Here is a 24,173-nt window from a genome sequence, read left to right as displayed (position 1 = left end):
TCTAAAACTGTTCTTCAATTATCCCAGACGTAGTTGGTCAATCCGAGCTCATCTCAAATGAGTCAAAACACATTGTGTTTCATTGTATTTGTAAGCAAATGTAAGTTCTTCAGAGAAAGCATCAAACATAAGAGATCAAATTTGACGGAGAGGTGTCTAGAAGAATGTCCCTCAGAAATCTTCTTCAGCAATTAGTGGGTTGAGAGTGACATTTGGAAGACCACCGGTTGATGGACTTCCAAACAAGTTGTTCTCTCTCTCATGCAGTTCTGAAGTGACAGATCAGTACAAATCATAGTTAAAATGAGGCTTCTCTAAAATAGTCTTTAGGTTGAAGAACGATGAGATAAGTATGAGAAAAATGGGGATGGCCACTCTCTTAATTCTCTTTATCCATAGCGTTGTTTTGTCATGTATCTACGTTGTTTCTTCCATCATATAAAAGAACACATTATTATTTGCTCACAACTTAAAATTCATGTTTATAATACATGACAGTGAGATGAATATTTTTTTAAAAAATAAATTATTTGACATGATTTGAGTTGATCGTTAAAGTGGCCAAGGAGCGATCATGATTGACCTCGACAAAGATTGAGGTTAGATAGGTTTTTCGACTCGATCTCTCTGATACTCAAGCCAATCTTGAGGAGAATGAAACAAATTTAATAAAAAGATTTAATCTTGATTATCATATTTAGGTATCTTTTTATAGTGGGTTAATAAAAGAGAATATTCTATGAAATATTCATGAACAAAATATTTCTTAAACCCAAATTATCGATAAGCATGTCTTCTCATTGTTGATCGTATTATCATATATATCACTATGAGTTGAGAGAAGGAGGAAGAAGGAAAGACTAGCTAAGGCCGGAGAACGAAGGATTTGGATTCAGGACTACGACAAGCATGAACAAAATATTTCTTAAACCCAAATTATCGATAAGCATGTCTTCTCATTGTTGATCGTATTATCATATGTATCACTATGAGTTGAGATAAGGAGGAAGAAGGAAAGACTAGCTAAGGCCGGAGAACGAAGGATTTGGATTCAGGACTACGACATGGGCTCCAAGCTCGACCTACATTGAACCCATTGTGAACTTTGACTAGATAATATTTGATCTGGTCCAATCCTACCGAGAACCCGACGCACCCGATCTCGAATTTTGAACGCACACGTTTCTTGATCTGATCCAACCCCACCCAAAAACCCGACCTACACGATACGAAACCCGACAGGAATTCCAGATTCGTGAGTTAGGTTCAATCGGATCGACTCTGACCCGATTGGATCGGGCGAAACTGGTCTGGTTTAGATCTGCTGTGTTCATCTAAAGTGGACACTTCCTTCATGAAGAACATGCAAACCTACTTGACAAAACATTGACTTCAAAGAAGAAAACAGTGGAGATACTAAAAAGACTCGATGCAATACACAAGGAAATGAGCTTCGAACTTCAAAGATACAAAGCAAGTCACACCATCGCAACAAGACGACACTGTTCACTCTTATTCTGCAGGGCTTACGAGTCACTGCGGAAGTGGCTGGTGGTCGTGTAACAAGTAGGCGTAGGTGTACACCAACCCTGCGAGGCCGCCGCCTATCAGGGGGCCGACAAAGTAGATCCAGAGGTCGGAGAAGTCCCCGCTAGCGACGGCGGGCCCGAAGGAGCGAGCCGGGTTCATCGACCCACCGGAGAAGGGGCCGGCGGCGAGGATGTTGGCGCCGACGATGAAGCCGATGGCGATCGGGGCGATGGTGCCGAGGGAGCCCTTCTTCGGGTCGGCTGCCGTCGCGTACACCGTGTACACCAGGGCGAAGGTGATGATGATCTCCATCACCACCCCTTCTCCTGCTCCCACTCCTGCTCCCAGTCCATGAGTGGGGGTGTCCTGCAAGATCAGAAGAGGATTTAGCTTCTGTCTCGTGTTTGATGGCTGTGTGCGTCAGCCTTTACCAGTCCGGTCGAGAACTTGAGGAGGAAAGCTCCGACAACAGCTCCAAGCAGCTGGGAGATCCAGTATAAGATGCCAGTGAGGATGGTGATCTGCCCTCCAAGAGCCAACCCGAAGGTGACCGCCGGATTCACGTGGCCGCCGGAGATGTTGAAGCCCACCGATACCGCCACGAAGAGCGCAAACCCATGGCAGACGGCGATGGCGACGAGCCCCGCAGGATCCAGAGCTGCGCTCGATGTCAACTTGTCTGCAAAAGACACATATATACTTATAGATCGAGACATAAGAATCGACATAGAAGATTAATGAACGAGGATGTTAACTGTAAGCTATAGCTGATCCGACGCCAGCGAAGACGAAGAGGAGAGTGGAGATGAACTCGGCGAGGTAGGCCTTCAGTGAGCCGACACTGAAAGAGTCATCGAAGCGGCCGAAGGCGATTCCAGCCATGGTCGAGAAATGAGGATGGAGAGAGGATTAACTACACAAGATGAAGGGTGGTATGCATGTATATATACAGACACACACACACACACACACACACACAATCAGGGTTGCCTGTGGTGAAAGAGAGAGGAGGATGAGGAACGAGGACTATAGCTTATCCAATGCCAACATGCCAACTGTAATCAACATGCAATGAGGAAATGTCGAGAAGCTCATCAATGATTTGAGGGGACCCTGTGGCCGACCAACCTTTGGTGCTTCTCCATGGTGGGGCACAAACCTTGTCTAGGATGAGGAAGAGAACAGAAGTGTGTGACAAAAATTGTGACTGTGTGCATGGTATTGTGGTTGTTCATTTACATTTTGGACTGTGGGATTAGGTTACTCTCTCAAAAACCTTCATACATGATGAAGACCACAAGTTTCATTTGGATCCATGTTGATCGGATGAAGGAAACAGTGACTGAAACGATCTGGAAAGAACGCTCTCGCCACATGATATTGTCGACCACAAGGGATAGGTAGAGGATGAGAGGGAATCGTCTCTTCTGAGGGTGGGGCAGCAGCTGAGAGGCCAAAGGAGTCGATCATCTCCACTCAACAATACATGTCTATTTTTCCTACACAGTTTCTCGAATTAAAAGTATCTCCTCCCTGTAATGACTTGTTCTTTTGGGATTTGAGATGCCAAAAGAACACGACCAAATACTGTTCTTAAGAACACAACCTTGAAGGAGCTGGAAATGATCCATTCCACTGGTGCTGAGCTCAGAATTAAAACAGTGATGCATGCCTGGCACTCACATGGTGAGAAAGAAATGTAGAGGATTGTAACATGCCAACCACTCAGCAATGAGTGGGTTTGCCGCTGACATGAACATGAACTTAAGGTGAAGATAATCTTGATTACTCTGGATGAGTTCTGACATGTTTTCTGCATGGTTTTGTCGCTTCTCTAAAAATATATATTGTTTTCCTTTCATATTTTAGGAAAGAAGATGAGGCTGGTGATCTGGAAGCAAAGTACTAGATTTATGCATGCACCAGCGAAGCTGATCACTTCAAGCATTTGAATCCATTCTTAGAACAGGAAGCTGTTGATTCCAAGTTCAGAAACAATGCAATCATTTCTGAAACAGTTTGCTAGACATGTTCTTTTCTTTCATTGTTCTCGCCAACACTGAAATTTGTGGTTGTATCTGAGTGGGACAATCAGTAATGTTAGATACTGCAGTCGTTTTATAAGTGAAGCTTTCAATCAAAAACTATATATATATATATATATATATCACGTCATATAATGTGCATTATTTCTGCAGTAGTGTATGCACGTATTTATGCGGACGTACGCGTGTTCGTTGTGTGTACGAACGTGTCATTGACTTTACGTGCGTGTATCAGAGGAGAACTGCTTTGAAATGTGTGCGTCAAGCAACGAGGAAGAATCTCTACCGTTAATCTGCAGCGGACACGAGATCGGAGTCGGGATCCTCTCCGACTCGTGCGGATCAAATTCTCGTCTCCAGCGGTCCCATCTCAACCGTCCACTTGAACTCGTGTAGGTTATGAACCGTCCACCTGTGCGGTCCAGTCTCTCCGATGAATGGGCGGTCTAAATGAGGAGTTTTAGCGGAGCCGGATTCGCACCAGTTGTAGAGGATCCGACCCGCACTCCAGCACGTGACTAACCGGTTGTTGTCAGGTGCTCAGATAGAAGCGGATTCGAGCTAAGGGCGAAACGTCCACGAGAGAGAGAGGGGGATTTCGTCCGCCGGCCGATGGCGAGGATCGTTCCCTTGTTCAACGCCACCTCCTTCTCCTCCAATTCCGTCCGACCTGCGGCCCTCCACGCGCCGCTCTCCTCCTCCGCCGTTGCTCCCGCTGCCCGGTTCGCCCCCAGCCCTCGGTCCGGCCTCTGCTCCGCCCCTCGCGGTATGCTATCTCCCTTGGGTGCCAGCTGCGTCGAGCTTTCGATTTATGTCTTCATTACGTTTTTATTGATATTATCGTAAATCCCGATGTCCTTTCTTTTGTCTTTGTTGAGATTTAATCTATTACTGTTCATCGCAAACTGCTGTAATCAGAGTTCTGGTTGAAGTGTAAGATTTGGGAATAGTGCTGGAGTGCTACTATCTGGCCAACGACTTCATGACACCCGTTATATTCGCTCCAAGATTACGTCTTTTTGCTAAGAAAAAACATATATTAGTAGCCAGCATGGTAGCCTGGTAGATGGAGTTAATTATGTCGTGCTTTCTCTTTTTGCTTTGCGGCCAACGGACTGTTACAGTTTCTTTGGAGCTATACATTTATTTATTAAATTAGGTATTTCACTTATTTTTAGCACTTAATGTTGTACATGGTGTGTTTATATGTTCCTTTCCTTCTGAATGACTTAATTGCAGTTACTGATTTCTGTTCAAGATTACATCTTTTTGCGAAGCGTGTCTTTTTTATTTGGTTTGGGGGTGTATGTTATTCTTTTAGTGGAAAGCATCACTATCAGGTGGAGATAGCTCGGTCCTGTTTTTTTTTTTTTTTTTTATCATTATCTGAATGATAATTCCTCTGAAGTGATTTTTGTTAAATTTGACATATTTCATTTGCTGCGTCTATCTTTTAATTTGATTATAATGGACCTGCTCACTCAGTTTAATAGAGGTTTCGGGCTTGTTTAAGTGACTGAGAAGTCTTTTTTTAAGCTTATACACCACTTGTGGCATCACAACTAATTATTTATTATTATTATTTTAAATTTAATCTGATATGTTGTTGATACTGGAAGCTTAGTTTTTCTCATTTTCTCATGCTACTTCCTGACTATGTCCATGGTAAAATGTGAACAACTCAAGTCTTTGTATAACCTTATTATATAGATCCTAACTCTCCTGGCTCTTTTTTGTCTGTTATTCCTCAGCTATACATCATGAGCAGTTATTTGGAATAAAAACTTCTAGATTGATGAGAAAAGCAAATTGTATAAAGGCCAGTGCTTCCGGCAACATGGCACAAGCTAGCACAACTATTAGTAAAGAAGAGGCATTTGAGTGGGTGAAAAAGGATAATCGGAGAATGCTTCATGTTGTTTATCGTGTTGGTGACTTGGAAAGGACGATCAAGTATTATGTCCTCTTTATTTATATTTCAGCTTTAGTTGGAAGATCTGTTTTAGACATTATAACACATGCCTTTCTCTGAGTTTGTTTACATGATTGGTGAAGATTTTACACGGAGTGCTTGGGAATGAAGTTGCTGCGGAAGCGTGACATTCCTGAGGAAAAATATACAAATGCTTTCCTTGGATATGGACCCGAAGACTCACATTTTGTCGTTGAACTTACTTATAGTAAGTTACATGGATAATTTCTTCACGATGTCAGTGAAGCATTTATCCTAGACTTTTTACACATTTTCTATTACTACATCTCTCACTAGTTGGGGATTTAAAAATTCACTATAGTTTTGTTTGTTTGGTAGGGAAAATTTTTTTTCTCCTACTTATCTGAATCTAGCTCTGTATTTTGCAATTCTTGGCAGACTATGGAGTTGACCAGTATGACATTGGAGCTGGTTTTGGACACTTCGGTATAGCAGTTGAAGACGTAAGATCTCTTTTCATGTATCATCAGTTTATGCAATCTTCTGCTGAGCGGGAGCATCAGTTGCACACATTCTTCCATATGTGTGTATGTGTATGTGGTACTTGTGGTGATCGAGACTTGTTTTTGGTGACATATAGACTAAGTCTCCTCACACATTACTAGATTTTTGTTGAATCTGGATGTTAATTTCTTGAAACAATCCGTAGTCATTTTATTTGTTTGCTTAGCCTGAGATTATGCCGCCTTGAGATCATTCTCTTTATACTGCATGAATAAAATCTAGTGTCTGAAAAATGGATAAACATTGTGTGTCATTATTTGATGTTTCCTCTCACATAAATAAACTGGAACATAATTTATTGTGTATTAACTATGCAATTTATTGTGTTAATGGACAGATACTATTTCAATTTTCAAATGCTTGCTTTCCTATAGTATGCAAGAATCAGAAATAATCCTACAATGGTCCAGTGATGTCATCCTCTTTCCTGAATGAATAGGCTTTTGATAAAATCTTCAATTTGTAAAAATTGCTGTGATTCGAGTAGCATGCCACCAGCTTTCATCTAAATATTATCATACTTATAAGATGTGTTGCTTGAATGATAATTTCTTAATTTGTTGGAAAAAGGTTGCCAAGACAGTGGATCTTATAAAAGCCAAAGGAGGAAAAGTGACCAGGGAACCTGGTCCTGTAAAAGGTGGCAAAACTGTAATTGCCTTTATCGAAGATCCTGATGGTTATAAGTTTGAACTTCTGGAAAGGGGCCCGACACCAGAGCCCTTGTGTCAAGTGATGCTTCGTGTAGGAGATCTCGACCGTTCCATAAATTTCCATGAAAAGGTAGTTCTCGTTGAAATGATAGATTATTTTATATCGTTTTTCTACTTTCATTTAATGAAAATGGTTTTCCGTCATTCTTTGTGTTCTAAATTTAATTTAATTGCTTGTAATAAGGCATTTGGTATGGAACTTCTCCGCAAACGAGATAATCCTGAATACAAGGTACTTGTCACATCTGAATACATATTTTTAAAGTTGTTTAATGCAGATATACATTCCAGTTTCACTTTCTTTCAGCTGTAAAAACATTTCTGTTGTTTACTCTCCCATTGGTGGGAAAATGGCCATCCTTGATAAGGAATTGTGTAGTTTCATAAATCTTTGAGTTCTATTTTCTTGGCATCATGCTTGCAAATTATGAACAAAGCCATCTTGGAAACTTCTATTTGTAGAAGGCCAAGATGCATGCCTTATCGAACCTCTGCTGCTATGATACAATTGGTATCTCCTAGAATGCAGTGTATCTCCAATTTTCCTGTTCTTATGTGATTGATACTTAGGAGGGGCGTTCAACAGAATACATAACTTTGTAAATTCTTGTTGTAAAGGCTTTGTTCGAGGACTGCGCTTCTTCTTGCGCTTATTTGTGTGTGAATATTTTGACATCACATGCCTGTCATGCATACTGTTTCTAATGTGTAAGTTCATTTTTAGTACACTGTGGCAATGATGGGATATGGCCCTGAAGATAAGAACACTGTATTGGAGTTAACCTACAATTATGGAGTCACAGAATATGACAAAGGGAATGCCTATGCACAGGTAGTTTTTATTTGTCTATCTATTATTCTATTTAGTATGTCAGTGGTTATACTTGTCATGGATGATCTATGCATTAATGTGCTTTTCCTATTAAGATCATTTGGAGTTGATAGGAATTACCACTTTCTATTATTATAGATTGCCATTGGCACGGATGATGTTTATAAGACAGCAGAGGCTATAAAACTGCATGGAGGAAAGATTACTCGTGAACCAGGCCCCTTACCTGGCATTAATACCAAGATCACTGCATGCTTGGATCCAGATGGTTGGAAAACTGTATGTATCTGCATCTGACCTTTGATAATGTCTTGAATTTGCTTCAAGATTCTTGCAGACTTTAATTATGATGTGCATATCTATGATGAACGACATGTTTACAATCCTCAATCCTTCCAAAAGCTCATCATTCTTGTAGGACGATGATAAATTACATTCTGTAGAAGTTATATGCTCCAAATCTACTGAAAGCTACAGGCATCATAATGCTACTGATCTATGCAGAGTGGAAATTTGCTAAACTATGGAAATTTCCACTCTGCCTAAATAAGTCACATCATGCTATGCTTATTAATTTTCATCATTCTACGGCATGCTCTTTTTGCAGGTATTTGTTGACAATATAGATTTTGCTAAAGAGCTGGAGTAACCAAGCATAAGTTACCTTCTGCTCAAAGTGGCCTTTGCCTGACTAATCTTAAAAGATGCCTGATCAGATCTCAGTTTGTACATAGGCCAGTTTTGCCTGCCATTTTAGTGGAAGTATGTAACATGTGTCCTCCACACTGGTGTAGTTTTAATATTTTTTTAAATTTGTTTTGAAGTAATATCAAATCAATCCTGTTTACATTTTTCGGCATTGACATTTTTGCTTATACAAGTACTATATTTTTCGTATCAGCTTCTCTAGCATTTGTCAGAATCTTTTTTATAATCTTTCTTTTTTTGCATTATCTTGCCATCTAATTTGTAATGTTTGAATGTCGTGTGATGATTGGATGCAGAAAATAGTTAAACTTCTGTTGTTTTGCTCATCAAGAGAAGCATTGCTTTTGAAATTGAGTTTCTTTTCAAGTTTGTTGGTAGAGGAACTTTGTGTTGTTGTTTGTTCTTTTCTCAAGGACTGAGTTGCATGTGGAGGAAACTAAGAACTCCACATTTATCTTTATGAAAGGTTCTGTATCTTCCTCTTTATCTGGTTCTCTTGGTGATGCTGTACTACCCAGAGCTTCATCATTTGTATTTGTCAGGGATGACAAATCCATGAATTCTTTTCTTGTGCTTCCCTAAACATCTCAGCTGAATTAGATGAAGATGACAGAGAGAGAAACTGTCATTTAATCTAGTGAGGCATGAAATGATATATGAAATCCAATGTGAGTCAATCACCTTATTACAGAAATCTTATATTGCTCATTGAGATCAAAATACACAACCTTACCATATCAACATCAATAAATTCACATGGTTAACATCATTCGTATCCCAAAAATATCCCCAAAAAAAAGGGCGGAACTTTGTCTCCATTTAGAATTCCATGCATCGATTTCAATGAGAATGCACATAAATTATATATATATATATATATCAAAATCATACATGTACGTGGAAATCATAGCATTCCAAATTTTAATATCGAATTTTATAATTCAAAGTCAATGCTAAATTAACTAGATAATTTTTCAAACATGAGTGTTATTTTAAGTTAGTCCTTAATTTTTTTTCTTCCAAAATTGATAATTTAAGTATTGAATTAGTAGCCATTAGAACTTGTTTTGTCATATTCCAGCAATATCTATAATAAAAACATGAGTTATAATATTTCTTTATGAATTTATATTATCTCCTCTTTTAATTTCTCTCCCAAAAAATAAAGTTAATCATTTTAGGCGTGATTTACATATTTTACAAAATATATAAAAGACAAACTTCTTAGGTGTGGAGCTCTATAAAAAAAAATATTTTATGAAAATTTTTTAAAACTAGGTTTGAATTTAACTATATATTAAATAAATATAATGTAATTTTGTGACCTATAAATGTGATAGAGCGCTGCCTCCACGAAACCGTATCCCAGGAAGAACCCTAATTGTGGATCTGTGTAGTCACCGAAGATGCCGAACTTGGAGTGCCGGATGTACGAGGCCAAGTACCCGGAGGTGGACATGGCGGTGATGATCCAGGTGAAGAACATCGCCGACATGGGAGCCTACGTCTCTCTTTTGGAGTACAACAACATCGAGGGCATGATCCTCTTCTCCGAGCTGTCCCGCCGCCGTATTCGCTCCATCTCCTCCCTCATCAAGGTCGGCCGCCAGGAGCCGGTCATGGTCCTCCGCGTCGACCGCGACAAGGGCTACATCGACCTCTCCAAGCGCCGCGTCTCCGAGGAGGACATCCAGGCCTGCGAGGAGCGCTACAACAAGAGCAAGCTCGTACACTCCATCATGCGCCACGTCGCGGAGACACTGGACATCGACCTCGAGGAGCTCTACGTCCACATCGCTTGGCCCCTCTACCGCAAGTACGGCCACGCCTTCGAGGTGTCATTCAGCGGAACAGACCATTCGATTCTAGTTCTTCGTTAATTTCTCTGCTTGGTTCTTGGCTGTGCATTTCCGTTGAATAAAGATCGGTTTCTTGGTGATCTTCTTTAGGCTTTCAAGGTAGTTGTGACGGATCCAGACTCGGTTCTCGATTCGCTGACTCGGGTGGTGAAAGAAGTTGGGGCTGATGGGCAAGAGGTCATCTTCTGGTTTCCTAGTTATTGAACTTTCTTTGATGACTTGTTGAGGTTATTAATCAGGTTGGCTGCAGGTGACTAAGGTGGTGCCTGCGGTGACACCCGAGGTGAAGGATGCGCTGGTCAAAAACATTAGGAGAAGGATGACGCCACAGCCGCTGAAGATACGAGCTGATATTGAAATGAAGTGCTTCCAGTTTGATGGAGTACTTCACATCAAGGTATTGAGTCCTAAATTTTGTTCATTTTCTTATTTTCTTGTTCTTACATAGACATTACTTATTTGAAGTGCTACTTTGATGCCAAATAAGCTTTGTGATGTAAAAAATGATGGAGGCATTTAACTTGAAGTAATTTGGAACCATTTGTGGTGCAGGAAGCTATGAGGAAAGCTGAAGCTGCAGGAAATGATGATTGTCCTGTGAAGATCAAGTTGGTTGCCCCTCCACTCTACGTTCTCACCACACAGACTCTCGATAAGGTGCTTGACAGCCCATTGCTCTTTCTAACATAACTTGTATAGGGTTCTCCATAACTTATCGAGCACAAGTAAATTTTTTCTTGCAAGCGTTGCCTGAAATGCTTTCTCAACTCATCAAGATGGCATTCCTGTAAGAAGATGTGTTTTAAGTTTTCTTTTCCTCTATTTCTTTTTTATGAAGAGGTTTTACTAGTTAAAGAGGGGCCAATTGAATGAAAGAACTTTTCTTGATGGTGTAATCTGATAGCTTATGTTTTACTTGGTTGTTTTCTGTTTGCTTCTTTGTTATATTTCTTTTTTAAATAATGTAAAGGGTGGAGTAATAGTGTGGTTTTTGATTTGAGCTATGATTTTTCTATACTCTATGACATCTTCTACTAAGACACTTATGAATTATGTTGCCTACCGCATTTGTGTGCATCAGTTTAGATTGAGCATCTTTAATTTCGCTGGCTTATTCTTAGATTTACTTTGTTTTGTTGTAAATAAATTGTTGTGTTTAATGAGAATATGTACATGCCAAGTAGCCATATAATTTTGTTGTAAATAAATTGTTATTGTACTTCTATTGATTGTTGCGTTTACTCAGAGTATGTACATGCCAAGTAGCCATATGACATTTTTGTCTGGCACTAATTTCTTTACTCTCCATGCATTCTACTATGTGATGGTCGCTACCACATGGCATCCTCACCGAGTGTGATAATTCATATAGTGTTCCAGTCTTCTACGTGCACGTGTGGCTTCCAAGCACTTTACTAGTTGATTTTCAGTTCTTATCGTGGTTGTCTTGTTAATTTTGAACATAGTTCAGGCTTAATTGAGATATGTGCTAGTGTAGAACTCCTATATTTTGTAAACAAGCAGAATCAAAATCTAATTATCATCCTAGGCTGGCACCCCTTTTCCTTAGAAGGTCACTTATCAGTAGGGTGAAGGAACCAAAGGGATCTTTTGTACCTTCTCTCATGCAGAACATATTAACCTTGCTTTTTCTCTGTCTGGGATTGCAACTTTGACATTTCACTTTATAGAGCCTCTGTGAATTTAGTCTCTATGCTAGAGGATCTCATTTGTGTGGAAGTCTATATATCCTACCTTACTCTTGGAGGTCCTATACTTGGGTTCTGCATCATGAATTGTTGAAATTAAGTCCAATGTGATACAAAATATTCCATTTATTTTGTATAATTATACTAAAACAAATTAATTTAGACATTGCACCAAAAGACTATACAACAACACAATGACAACAGGCCATAATGTATTTGAGATTGGCTATATGGATCTTTTCCTGCAATGGTGTTTTGTATCACATTAACTCTAAATTATATTAGATTTTTGACAAAAAAATAACTGCCACTTTGAAAATAATCTGAAAAAATAAAGGATTTAAATCTCTTATTTTTCTATGAATTAAAATTTGTATATTTTTGAAAATTGACATAACAACAACAATTTGGAGTTGGCTATAAGGATCTTTACCCTCCATTGAAATTGAGTTCTATCGATGGCAAAATATTTTGTTTGTTCTGAAAGGTATAGTTTCATGCTTCCCACTACCATATCAGTGCCTAATTCACCTTTTATCATCAAATTTTTGTAGTCTCCCACCAGCATGTGTTCAGGAATTTATAAGGTCGATCTTTGCAGGCGAGTTATAAATAATAATAGAGCTGGCAATCATGGTATAATTGAATACCTATAACTAGATTTTGATGGCATCATGATAGTGCACTTATGTGTTCAAAACCATTAAATTGAATCTTATATTGGCATGGATCATATGAATTTGATATATGCTTTATTCAAATCTCTCTAACTTATAAAATTATTCTTCCACTAAAATATGTTTGAGGATGTGAGTGGACCTCTATTCATGGGCAACTACTGCTTCGTACTATTTGTAGATCACCGTTATTGACCCAGTATCTCTCTCTCTCTCTCTCTCTCTCTCTCTCTCTCCGTGACTGTTCCTGGAATAGGAGTATGTGTAGCTTCAGAAATTATTCGATTTATATGCCTATCTGAACTTTAGAGGAGTGCTATCCCAGATTTAACTAATAAAGTCAACATGAATGCTATATGAGGCAGATGATTCTCTGGCACATAGTATCTACATTCTCTTCTTGGTAACTAATATTGGAGAAAGAATTGTTGTTACTTGTACTTTTGACTTCAACTCGTCTTACCATATTTTGACAATGAGATATCAGATTGGGAGATGTCCTTTCTGTCTTAAATATGTCAGTTGCTAAAAAGTTTATTTATTCAACTGTTCTCTTCTATCCTGTTATTATTCTCATGTGATTCCTTGAAAAGGGGTTCTGAGCTATAGAGGTTTAGTGGTGATTATATTATGTTTTATTGTGCATGTATGTTTGTGTTGATTCACTAGGTATTACTATAATTTCTATTTATTCCCTTGTTTGCATCTCTTAGTGTGCCTTGTGGCTGTTTACAGGAACAAGGGATTTCGGTTCTCAATAATGCAGTTAAAGCTTGCACTGAGGAGATTGAACTGCACAAGGGAAAACTTACGCTGAAGGAGGCACCAAGAGCTGTAAGTTACATTTCCTTGTAATTATTTACTCGATAGACGTCTAATACTCATCCTGAATTTTGAATTTTGAATGCTTTTTCTATAGGTGAGTGAACGAGATGATAAGCTGCTTGCTGAGCATATGGCGAAACTGCAGTCTGCTAATAATGAGGTTGATGGCGATGAAGGCAGCGAAGAGGAGGAAGACACAGGAATGGGCGAGTTGGATCTGGAGAACTCTGGTGTTAGCATGGCAGATTAAAGAAATATTGTCAGGGAGATCCAAGTAGGAAGGTTTTGCGTCTGAGATATTAGTGTGGAACCAGATACCATACTATGTTGTTGAATTCTGTCGGGATGCATATGAGATATTAGTGTGAAGCCAAGTAACATATTATGTTGTTGAATTCTATCGAGTTACAGGAAGGAACTAGCGTTTGTTAGAATCAAGTGGCATCCTTTGTTTTCTTTTCCTTTATAAGGTTAATAAAAAGATTTCATTGACACTTTTTATTTCTATAATATGTGGAAGAGCATGATTCATTTTGATCATTTGATGCATCTTGAGATCGTAGTTCTGCACTTCGCTTGACAACTTCTGTGAAGTTGCATGAAGTTACTACCACAGCTGTTGATATAATGCAGCTCATAAACAGTTCCTTAGATCCAAGTTTTTGATATATGCATTCAAGAACAAAAGTTCCTTTCACAGCTTTCAGATGTGGCGAGTGGAGTGGCTCTTCCCAAACTCATGAAGCTTAAATTTTGACATCAATTCTGTATGTATGGAATAAGGTGTTTAACGACCAAACTTTTGCATCAATCGTATGATTATTTCAGACAGGATTTCTCTGGTAGAAAAATACACACTTGTAGATAAAAAATGTGCAGATCTGCTAGCTTACATCAATTCTACCATCTTCTTCTTGGAGATGGAGGTGGTTTGAGGAGGTCAAGCATTGTCTCCTTCTCCGTGGGGGTCAAGGGAACACCTCTAACAAGGTTCAGTGCCATTATGTGCACATTGGTCTTCTGTCTGTACCTCCGATACGCCCATGCTCCGGCTGCAGTCCCAGCGATGACGAACTATGCTTGATTACATCAGGGTTAGTGTTGACAAAATTTTTCTCACAATGCATGTTCCAAGATCAAGTGGTTCTTGACAACCTTTCATTAACTAAAGCTAGAGAGCACCTCTAGAATTTGCAGAGGCATAACAGAGTCATCAATTTCCTATGCAATCGTGTAAACTTGGCTTATAAGCAGGAGATGAATTTAGTGCAACCGTGATAGAAGATATCTTTAGGTTTGAGAATGCGACATAAAAAGCTTATAGCAAGGCTGGCAACTTCAGAAGCGGAACAAGAGATTAGAACAAAGAAGAAGATTTTCATGAGTCATGAAACCCGAGTTCATCAATGGCTTGGTCAGTTTCAGTATCAAGTATAAAATGATAACAACAGATGTTTCACAAGGGCATTTGTAGTGTTAATATGACCTGATATGCCACGATATTAATGTAAAAAAATAGGTTTCCAAGTCAGGATGAGTGAAGGTCAACAAAAAGATATTGTAATCAACTCACCGGTGACAACCATAAAGCAGCAGTTTGTAGATCAAAACGAGGGACATAGAGTACGGACTCGCCAAAGTCCTCTCCTAGCTTTTTATATATCTCCTTGTCAGTTTTGCCAGCCCGGACCTCATCTCGAATCAGCTGTTAAATATCACAAGAAAATTCCTTACAAACGCAAAGTACTGTTTCGGTCTTGTTTACATAATACAAAGAATGTAGACAACATCAAATATCTATTCATCAATACTTCAGTATTAAGATTAAATAAAACACTACAATTGTAAGTTCATCACATGAGAAATAAAAATTAATAGAAAGTTGGTCATGGTACTGTTCCGATGAATGAGAACAGTGAACAAGATTTTAGAAAGCTAAAATGTCAGATCAAATAAGCCAGCACAGTACCTAACCAGTAATACAAAACTAAAGACATGGATGTTCTAGATAGAACAACATGGTGACAGTTGGGTAGAAACTGCAATGTTGCTGCAGTTGATGTGGCTCATTCAAATGAAAACTAGAGAGTCAAAGGAGAGAAATACAGTAGTTCCTCTGCACGTAATGGAAAAGAACGACAAAGATTTGTGGAAGATGATGAAGTCTAGCCGCATTTAACACATTTTCTCAAGAAAGAGTTAATTTATTCACAGACAAAAAGAATAATATACTGCTGAGATTAGTGCCTCACTTAAATGAACAGATTTACACATCCTAGAGTATCCATCACTTGTTTGTTAAAATATTTATATTAATGAGAATTCTACATGAGAAAATGTTTGCTACCGAGAAGGTACAGTAGTACCATGAAGATCTTTAAATGATGAAAATTATTAGGGTGAGAACAATTAGTCTCATAGTCTCAACATAATTATAACAAATACACAAGTCAGAACGAGTCCAACTTGTGGCTTTCTGTGACCTGGAATCCTCTTCAACATTCCATGCGAAAGCACAATACAGCCTCAAATTCCAACCCATAAATACTATAGGATACAAACTTGCTCTTCTTAGGTTATTTGCATTTCTTATAGGTGGAACTCACTAGAGTCGTTATGCCTTGGTTTTTAAGGCTTTATTTTTTTATAGTCAGCATTTTCTTATAGGTTGAACTAGCAAAAAACATTCACTTGCTTTTTCTAATCCAAAGTCATGGATGATACATCTACCTCATATATTGTTAGATAAATCACAGAGAGAAGCAGGAAATTAAGACAAGTAGTTTACCTTTCTGAGCAAAATAGCAACATCTGCTTGTGAATCTTCAATGGATTGGCTGCCACATTCAGTACATCTGACATTGTGGCTGATATTCCTTGCACGAGCCTCCACAGTTCGAGCCTTCTTCAATTCCTCATCACTCGCCATCACTGAGAAAATCACACAACCTGAGATTGCAAGATCCCCAAGCCATTACAAATTTCGCTGGCACACACCAAATTATGTAACTAATCAAGAGACAGAAGCTGATTCTCCTCGACATTTCGTCAAACATGTGGTGTGCAAGAAAGGAAAAACGCCTTACACTACCCAATGCCAATTTCGGAAAGAGAAAGCACATATGCAACCTGGTTCTCCTTGATATTTCGACAAACAAGCCGCGTATAAGAAAGAAAAAACACCTTACAAAAAGCATGGATGCAGCTGCAAGAAGTTCAAACACAAACCTGGTTCTCCTCGACATTTCGTCAAACAGGTTTGTGTGCAAGGAAGGAAAACACCTTACACAGTCCCAGTGTCAATCAATTTCAGCAACAGAAAGCACATATGCAACAAGTAAAATAACAAAACCAACCAAGGGACGTTTCGTCAAATTTCACCAACACGCCCCAAATCACATAACCAATCAAGAGACAACCAAATAAAATAACGCTGCAAGAAGATTCAAAAACCTGGTTCTCCTTGACATATCGTCAAACGAGTCGTGCGCAAGGAAGGGAATTCACCTTACCCGAAGGACGCATGTCACAAGTAAAATAACACTGCAAGAAGTTCAAAGACAACCTGATTCTCCATGACATTTCGTCAAGCAGGTTGTATACAATGAAGGAAAAACACTTCCAATATCAATTTCAGAAACAGAAAGCATGCATGCAAAAGTAAAAAAGAAAAAATAAAAATAAAAAAGATCAAATTTCACTAGAAGAAGAAGAATCTAAGAGGAATTACCACTGATTTATGTAACACGCACTTGAAACGCTTCAGGTTAATGGCTACACAAGAAGTGTCCAAGAAATAGCAGGGAATTATTAATTCCAATTGACGGATTCCACGATCCCAGAACCAATAACAAATAGAGCGAGCGCCAAAACCCGCCTTTTGACCCAACCGTAGGATGCAGATTAGATGACGACGAGACCGCGCCGCCGCCTCAACGCTCGCCGTATCCGCGGCTGCGATGAAACAACCCGACATATATGTATTCTTGACTACACAAAATCAAATCTAAAACCCTCTTTACTAATAAATTTGTACATCATCAAATTTTGCTCGTATTTAATAATTTATCGTAAGATAATTCGAATCTCGTATATATATATATATATATATATATATATATATATATATATATATAATAAACAAATATTTATTGTCTTCTGTCGTAAAATGTCATTTAATCCCAAATGGATATAATGTACATCCACTTGCATGCTCTCTCAAAATATGATCGATAAAATAAGATTTTAGGTTAATTATATATTATTTCTTATAATTAGTTATCTTTAGTATTTTAATTTTTATATTTTAAAAAATTATATTGAGATCATATAATTACGAAAATGAAATATCTAGATCTATTTACTAATGACATCATTAATTTTACTAATAAAAATAAAAAAAATAAAAAAAAATAATTTTAATATTTTAATAGGTAGTGACGGACGATGGTGCCACTGGGGCTCACGAGGGACTGTTGTGGATAAGAAGAGTGACGATGAGAGGTGAGAACTATTCTGCGTCGATATCGATGCAATTACCGAACGATGAAAAAGTTATCGATATAGATGTTGAATGGCATCTGCATATATGTTGATGTTGACATAATTGTCGAGCGGCATCATTTTACATATACATCGATAGTCTTTTTGTTGCTTGGCAATTATATCGACACTAACACAGAAGCAAAGTGATAAAAGGATTGCTTGACAACTTTGTTGGCGTTGACGTAGATGTGGAAAAATCCTCACATCTTGTTGCTATTCTCCTCATCCACAACAACCATCTGCAGCTCGCAACAGCACCATCATTTGTCACTACCGACGTCATCCGCAATCATCAATTGAAACGTTAAAATTATTTTTTTAATTTTTTTATTTATGTTTCCGTCGATAAAATCAATGACCCAAGGATAAATGAATCTAATGAGTAATGTAACTTTTTAAATTATAGAAATTAGGATGTTAAAAATAATGTTCCGTAAGCATGATGAGAGAAATTATTTCTTGCATTTTATCAGACCTAATAAAAATTAACACTTTGGTTTTGACCAATGTAATGGAACACCTTAAATTATAGTTTCATATTCAACTTAATGTCATCCTTCATTTGAGACATTAAAAGGTATCTCAGAATTAAATGGATGGATCCACTTATCCCGCTTATCTCAGATTTAAATGAATGGGACCCATATCAACAACTTTAGCACATGAGAGGTACGTGAGGCGAGTCGAATTGCTTACGAGCACAGAAGTGCAAAAGGAAACCCTTATCAATTGAATTTAATTACCACCAATGCCATCCCCACGAATCCTAGGATCGATCAGTGGCTGGCTATATGGTGATTTTAACGTACACGTGGGGTTATTATTGTCAAGTGGGCGGATTTCAGAACCCATTGTCCGCACCCTCACCCGTCGGACGAGGACGAGCCAACGCGGCATCGCCGCCGCCAAGACGGCGGACAGTAGTCATTTACTTTTGTTTAGGGTTTATAAATATTTATTTTTTGCATGCTAATGTGCTTCGTGACGGGGCAGTAATACACGTTTGCTCGGTATGTTTTGAGAACTCGACTGTGTTCTGGTAGTGGTACTGTGTGGTAGGAGTTGTGTGATTATTTCAGTTCTTGTTCATCTATATGTCATCCATTTGTTTTGCTTTGGGATGATGCTTTCCCCCACCTCCAATTGTAGGTTCGAGTAATATGAATCTTAAAGATGATGATGTGATATGTATGTGAAGTGATAGCAATGCTGTGACTTTCATGTTTAATATCAAGTTCAAGTCTTTTGAGCTTCCTAATTTGCCAAATTGAGAATGAATCTTGATGTTGTCCTGTCACAGTTCATGAAATAAACCTCTCTAGCTTGGGTCAATGATTGGTAGTGGAGGATCATTTCAAGGCCTTTTGGTGGCTGTAGATTGCCTAACATATACCAATGATGTCTTGGAGACCTTAGTGGGCCAAGAATGAAAGGAAGAATATTCTGTGTTCATTGTTTGAAATGGTGTTCATCAAATCTGTTAGTGATGTTGATGATAGAATGACTGATAAATGTGCAGAAGACCTTATGCTAAGCATGGCATGAGTCTTTGTTGCTTTATCTTCTCCATCTTTAGTCATGCATGTCAAATTAGTGTGCAGAATGAGTATCCAGAAGGCAAAGAGTAGTCGATCAAAGTATCAGTAGTGTGTTTTATCTTCTCTTTAACCTAAAACAGTATCAAATTGGAATAAAGCAAGCAAAAAATGTGAATCATAATTCATGATCAGAGTTCAAATAAAGCCACAACAAGAGACAATGAAGACTCCAACAACATGCAACTCCATTACAAATGTAAATTTACAGATTATAACCCTACAGCATTCAGATTACAGCACGAAAGACATTTTGAGAGTAAAAGACTTGTGGCTTAAGTTCTTACTGAGATTACTGTAAAGAGAGTCCGATTTAGAACTCTTTTTTGAAGCAGATTAAGAGGATTCTTGAAAATATACTACAAGACTTATTCTCAAGAGCTTTATTGAATGCAAATTCAGATATTAATCGGTGCATGAGCAAGACAAGGCAGTCTGTGGTCGTCGAGGATTTAACACCTTAAAGAAGCTAGGGAAAGTTTCCCTGATTGCCTGTGAAACATCTCCATGCTCGGTTTTGAAGCTATGCTTCATACTTGCAGAGATTATCAAACCCCATGTACTCGTGATGCTGGATCTTCTGAACCATGTTTGAAATGCCAACTCCACCTGTTTGAGAATATTAGAAGACATGCTTTTAGTGATTGGTGATAAGAAGAGAGTGCAGAGTTTAGAACAACACAATTCGGTGACCACCAGGCATTTTTTTGTTTCATCTTTTTCATATCGGAAATGAATTAGATGAAGAAGTGCAGATGTCTGCTTACCCAACGAGATCGCACTAACAAAAATGGTGAAAGCAAGGATGAAGATGATGAGCGAAGCTCTCCCAAGTATTTCAATCAGCCTCTTGACAATATGCTGCCCCACAAGGGCAGCAACTAATGCCACTGCCACAAAATACAATGCTGCCCAGATACAAAAGAATATTAGTCGAGTACACTTCAGTGCAAATGGGGGAAGCAAATGACAGGCGAACAAGATTACCATAAGGGATGGGGAAACGCTTCAAAAGATAATACTCCACAACAGACATGGATGAAGAAAATGTCATTGCAAAAGTTGCTGTGGCACTTGAGACCTGGAGAAACACTTTGAAGCTGAGTTGATCTTGAATGAGATGAGAGCATGTCAATCCAGAAAAAGTAGATTCACATTATTATATCAATATTGATGAACCATGAGTTGTTCACTGCCCACTTCACAAATCAACAAGCATTGTCAAATTTATATCGGCGAGACATACATTTTTTGCATGCCCAATTCAACATGTATAACCTTTTTAAGACCAGAGACCTCCAGATGCTAACCTAACTTTCAATGAGTTCATGAGCCTGTTTATCCAGAAACAGTAGTTTCACAAAATCATATCGATATCAATAAATCATGAGCCTGTTTGTACATGCCCAATCTGAAAAATGTATGAACCTTCTAATCCAACAGACCTCCAAACACCGACCTATTTAACAAATGTTATCATATCAATATCGATGAGCCATGCATATGTTGCATGTCCAATTCAACATAGGCATAACATTTTAAACCATAAGATGTTTAAAAACTAACCGAACTATCCATTAAATCACTAAATCATACTTAAATCATTGAGGTGACCGTGGTTGTGAGGACAATGAATCCAGTGGAACCGATTATCAATTGCTATATCATTTTGAGTTAAGCCACAAGATCAAAAGAGAACAAGAACAATATTCTCTGACTCATGTTAGAACCGTTGTCACATGATTCTTGATGATCCAAAATTATGTTGATCTAACATAGACATAGCATCACACTTCATAAGCAAGACTTTCAGAATAGTGTGCTCTCTTTATAATCACAAGTGCAATAAACAACTACAAGAAATTTCAGAAATTGGATAGCAGTCATAAAAGGAATAAAGATGCAAGCACCTGTGGAGGAACACCAAGCTCCAAGAAAACAGGGCCCAAAATAAACCCTCCTCCGAGGCCAAGCAGCCCTCCAACTACACCAGCAAGGATACCAATGCAGCAGTAAAAAACAAGATGAAGAACTGTAAAGCTTGTTCCTTCCTCCCCCTTTGATGAAATTATTCTCTTTCCTTTATATAAGCTAACAGCTTCATAGCCTGATACTCCCAAAGATACAGGAACCTGCAAAGCATTTTAGCAATATAGGTGTAACAACAGAAGTCGTCTTTAGATCACCACTAAACTTTACTCATTCGTTGTATGCAAAAGCATGAGACTAACCTGAAGCAAGTTCAGAATCCAGTACCACAGAGAACAGGTCGATGTGTAATTTTGCTGAAGAGAGATGAAAACAAGGCGTGCCACTCATCAATCTCATATATGTCGTAACAGCATTGATTTTACATGCCTAGGATCAGATTTATCACCTTTAAAACCTGCAGGATAAGGAAAGTTATCCATACAAAGGAAAGAAGACCAAGCTCCTTCCAGCAGACATTCTCCATGACAGGGACCTGCAATGTTTGTCAAATTATCTTAGTTCTCCGTAGGTCATGGTACAACCAAAAAGAGTGCTGCCTGCTGCATATATACCTCTTTGCGTCGAGCCTTTGTACTTGAATTTCCAGGACCAGAAGGTAGAGCGTTGTATTCTATTTCTTCTCTTCCTGCTTGAAATAGATGAGCAATTGGATCTTATATCTTTTTTTCAACACTTTCATGGACTGTAAAACAAATTGATCAGCTTACTTACCATTGGACTCTTTAAGCATCGCTGCCTCCTAAAATTCAAAAACATAGATCAGGCAATTTAGTATACAACTGAATTAGGATCATCAATTTAGCTTTAAGATGAGCTAGAAACAATCAGCACCTTCTTCATTATTGTCTCTTTCTTCCATGTCTCTACACCCTTCAAAAATGCTTTACTTGATGTACCTAACGACAGCAGCCACATACAATAAGCATCCAAACCTTACACCACTTGTGAGAAAAAGAAGAGTCACATTAAAAAAAATGACTTAATTACCAATGAAGAGAATAATCAGAAGGACAGTGACCATCCAATCAGCAAAGATGACATTGAATGCGACCCCAATGCTAATCCCCAGCATTAGCATTGGTTGGAAAAGCAAAGCCAGATCATAGTCAATGATGGGCATATCCAGAGTCGGATGCCTGAGCTTCAGATTGTACCAAACAGTTGATCCAGCTGCACCCATGATCATACCTGTCCGAGGTTTACACTTCGACTTCAGCATATGAACATATATAAAAGTTACGAAGAAAAATCTAAGGAACAAGAACTGGATCCAAACTGTGAGAAACACAAGATAGATGTGCTACAGATTAAAATAACTAGAAAGAAACAGCAATAAACGATACTAATAGAAATGTGTGATCTACTGCAGAACAGACTATATACACCAAGTACCAAAAAGGCCCTCTTTTGTTTTCTGCATCTCCCTTAGCTTCATTGACGTGGATGTTTGCACAAAATTAGCAGAATCTACCAGTATATGCATTGTACAGGGTCTCACATTTTGACATAGCAGTCGAAGACTTCGCATCGAATCCAATGATAAGCGTGAGCATGGGGACGTAAATCCCACCCCCACCGACACCTCCGACGCTACCAAACGCGGATCCCAAGAACCCGATGATTGTTCCGACGACGATTTGCCACCCTAATTTCATGGGCTTCACAAAAAAGGGGGAAATTTTAAGTAAATGCATTGGCAATAGACAGAAAGGTGACCCAAAGAGATCGGAAAGAATGGAAAGTTCAAGGCTTAAAATGTCATCTTTACCGGCCAAACGTGTTGGTAGGAAGATTTATCCGGCTGCCACAAGAAGTCCACCACCTTCAGCACGTAATCCGACAGCCCAACCTCTTCCACGGCGACGACGTCAGCAGCCGCCTCCTCGGGCTTCAGTCCGCGGTCCGCCACCACCACTGCTGCCGCCACCAACGCGACCAGAACCGCCGTCCACAACCATCCGGTGCGCCACTGGAGCCCCATATCCCCGTCTTCCTCCCCCCCAAAAAGTCCAACCTTCGCTCACTTCCTCGGACCTCCGCCGGAGAAATCAAGACTCCGGGGTTCAAATCCCCAGTAGCAACCAAAACCAAGGACCACTACGAGGTCAACGCTCCGGAGTTCCAATCCCCCGTTCAATCGACCGGAGCCGGAGGAAGAGCGACGCGGCCGATATCGGATCGTGCGGAGATTCACGGATCCGAACACGATAACGGCAGCCATCGTTGAGGCGGCAGCGCGGCTTTTAATATTTCTCAATAACAAAATGCCCCTCTCATTGCCGATATTTACGACCAAGGCCATACTGTCCATGAACCTTTGGATACTATTCACCAGTGTATATAATTAAGCCTCGGATCTTCATCAACAACCCTACATGTGAAGATTGTGATCATGTTATTGTGATCTACGGTGTACGTTCACCCCACGAAGCTTCATGGAGTTCTCTGTGATAATTATTTTTTGGTATATTATTAATTGGCAATTTTATTTTAGAGCATTGTTTCATATAGTAATTTCAGGAAATAATTAAATGCCATATTTGCCTTCCACACATGACATATCAGTAAAATAAAATATACTGGGGAATGCAACTAAATCAGGTCAATGGAACTTTGACTAAGTTTATGTGGAAATAATTTAAGTCA

General features: G+C 38.9%; 5 protein-coding genes across 10 annotated transcripts; 2 read left to right on the top strand and 3 right to left on the bottom strand.

Moving 5' to 3' along the window:
- Nucleotides 1–1,391: 1,391 nt before the first annotated feature.
- On the bottom strand, nucleotides 1,392–2,522 carry LOC135614423 (probable aquaporin TIP2-2). The gene is made up of 3 exons (XM_065111790.1): nucleotides 2,286–2,522; nucleotides 1,962–2,209; nucleotides 1,392–1,896 (listed from the first exon to the last, which is right to left on the bottom strand). The coding sequence occupies exons 1-3, from the start codon at nucleotides 2,410–2,412 to the stop codon at nucleotides 1,534–1,536; spliced, it is 738 nt and encodes a 245-aa protein (XP_064967862.1). The 5' UTR covers nucleotides 2,413–2,522; the 3' UTR covers nucleotides 1,392–1,533.
- A 1,602-nt stretch (nucleotides 2,523–4,124) lies between these two features.
- On the top strand, nucleotides 4,125–8,517 carry LOC135614421 (probable lactoylglutathione lyase, chloroplastic). The gene is made up of 9 exons (XM_065111788.1): nucleotides 4,125–4,341; nucleotides 5,327–5,528; nucleotides 5,631–5,755; nucleotides 5,947–6,011; nucleotides 6,643–6,855; nucleotides 6,970–7,017; nucleotides 7,510–7,617; nucleotides 7,756–7,896; nucleotides 8,225–8,517. Exons 1-9 carry the CDS (start codon nucleotides 4,188–4,190, stop codon nucleotides 8,264–8,266), a joined length of 1,098 nt encoding a protein of 365 aa, XP_064967860.1. The 5' UTR covers nucleotides 4,125–4,187; the 3' UTR covers nucleotides 8,267–8,517.
- A 1,159-nt stretch (nucleotides 8,518–9,676) lies between these two features.
- On the top strand, nucleotides 9,677–13,896 carry LOC135614420 (eukaryotic translation initiation factor 2 subunit alpha homolog). Its single transcript, XM_065111784.1, has 6 exons — nucleotides 9,677–10,160; nucleotides 10,275–10,361; nucleotides 10,435–10,581; nucleotides 10,737–10,841; nucleotides 13,306–13,404; nucleotides 13,490–13,896. The coding sequence occupies exons 1-6, from the start codon at nucleotides 9,732–9,734 to the stop codon at nucleotides 13,643–13,645; spliced, it is 1,023 nt and encodes a 340-aa protein (XP_064967856.1). The 5' UTR covers nucleotides 9,677–9,731; the 3' UTR covers nucleotides 13,646–13,896.
- A 271-nt stretch (nucleotides 13,897–14,167) lies between these two features.
- Nucleotides 14,168–17,400, bottom strand: LOC135585658 (cytochrome c-type biogenesis CcmH-like mitochondrial protein). 5 transcript variants are annotated; one of them, XM_018827848.2, is made up of 5 exons: nucleotides 17,126–17,400; nucleotides 16,849–16,938; nucleotides 16,184–16,344; nucleotides 14,969–15,100; nucleotides 14,168–14,469 (listed from the first exon to the last, which is right to left on the bottom strand). In XM_018827848.2, the coding sequence occupies exons 3-5, from the start codon at nucleotides 16,322–16,324 to the stop codon at nucleotides 14,296–14,298; spliced, it is 447 nt and encodes a 148-aa protein (XP_018683393.2). In that variant the 5' UTR covers nucleotides 16,325–16,344; nucleotides 16,849–16,938; nucleotides 17,126–17,400; the 3' UTR covers nucleotides 14,168–14,295. The 5 variants fall into 5 exon arrangements, with proteins under 5 accessions (XP_018683393.2, XP_018683394.2, XP_064967857.1 ...); XM_018827849.2 differs by having other exon boundaries at nucleotides 16,184–16,326; XM_065111785.1 differs by lacking the exon at nucleotides 16,849–16,938 and having other exon boundaries at nucleotides 16,184–16,326; nucleotides 17,126–17,399.
- A 2,299-nt stretch (nucleotides 17,401–19,699) lies between these two features.
- On the bottom strand, nucleotides 19,700–23,730 carry LOC103987063 (sulfite exporter TauE/SafE family protein 3). 2 transcript variants are annotated; one of them, XM_065111783.1, is made up of 12 exons: nucleotides 23,296–23,730; nucleotides 23,026–23,185; nucleotides 22,515–22,715; nucleotides 22,359–22,423; nucleotides 22,239–22,266; nucleotides 22,079–22,155; nucleotides 21,913–21,999; nucleotides 21,767–21,820; nucleotides 21,446–21,667; nucleotides 20,523–20,616; nucleotides 20,303–20,443; nucleotides 19,700–20,144 (listed from the first exon to the last, which is right to left on the bottom strand). In XM_065111783.1, exons 1-12 carry the CDS (start codon nucleotides 23,506–23,508, stop codon nucleotides 20,059–20,061), a joined length of 1,428 nt encoding a protein of 475 aa, XP_064967855.1. In that variant the 5' UTR covers nucleotides 23,509–23,730; the 3' UTR covers nucleotides 19,700–20,058. The 2 variants fall into 2 exon arrangements, with proteins under 2 accessions (XP_064967855.1, XP_009403528.1); XM_009405253.3 differs by having other exon boundaries at nucleotides 22,079–22,152.
- Nucleotides 23,731–24,173: the final 443 nt, after the last annotated feature.

Source organism: Musa acuminata, chromosome BXJ2-6 (genome assembly GCF_036884655.1).
Source record: "Musa acuminata AAA Group cultivar baxijiao chromosome BXJ2-6, Cavendish_Baxijiao_AAA, whole genome shotgun sequence".
Taxonomy (NCBI): Eukaryota; Viridiplantae; Streptophyta; class Magnoliopsida; order Zingiberales; family Musaceae; genus Musa; species Musa acuminata.
The sequence above is the reverse complement of the archived record's forward strand: the minus strand, read 5'-3'. Positions and strand labels throughout refer to the sequence as shown.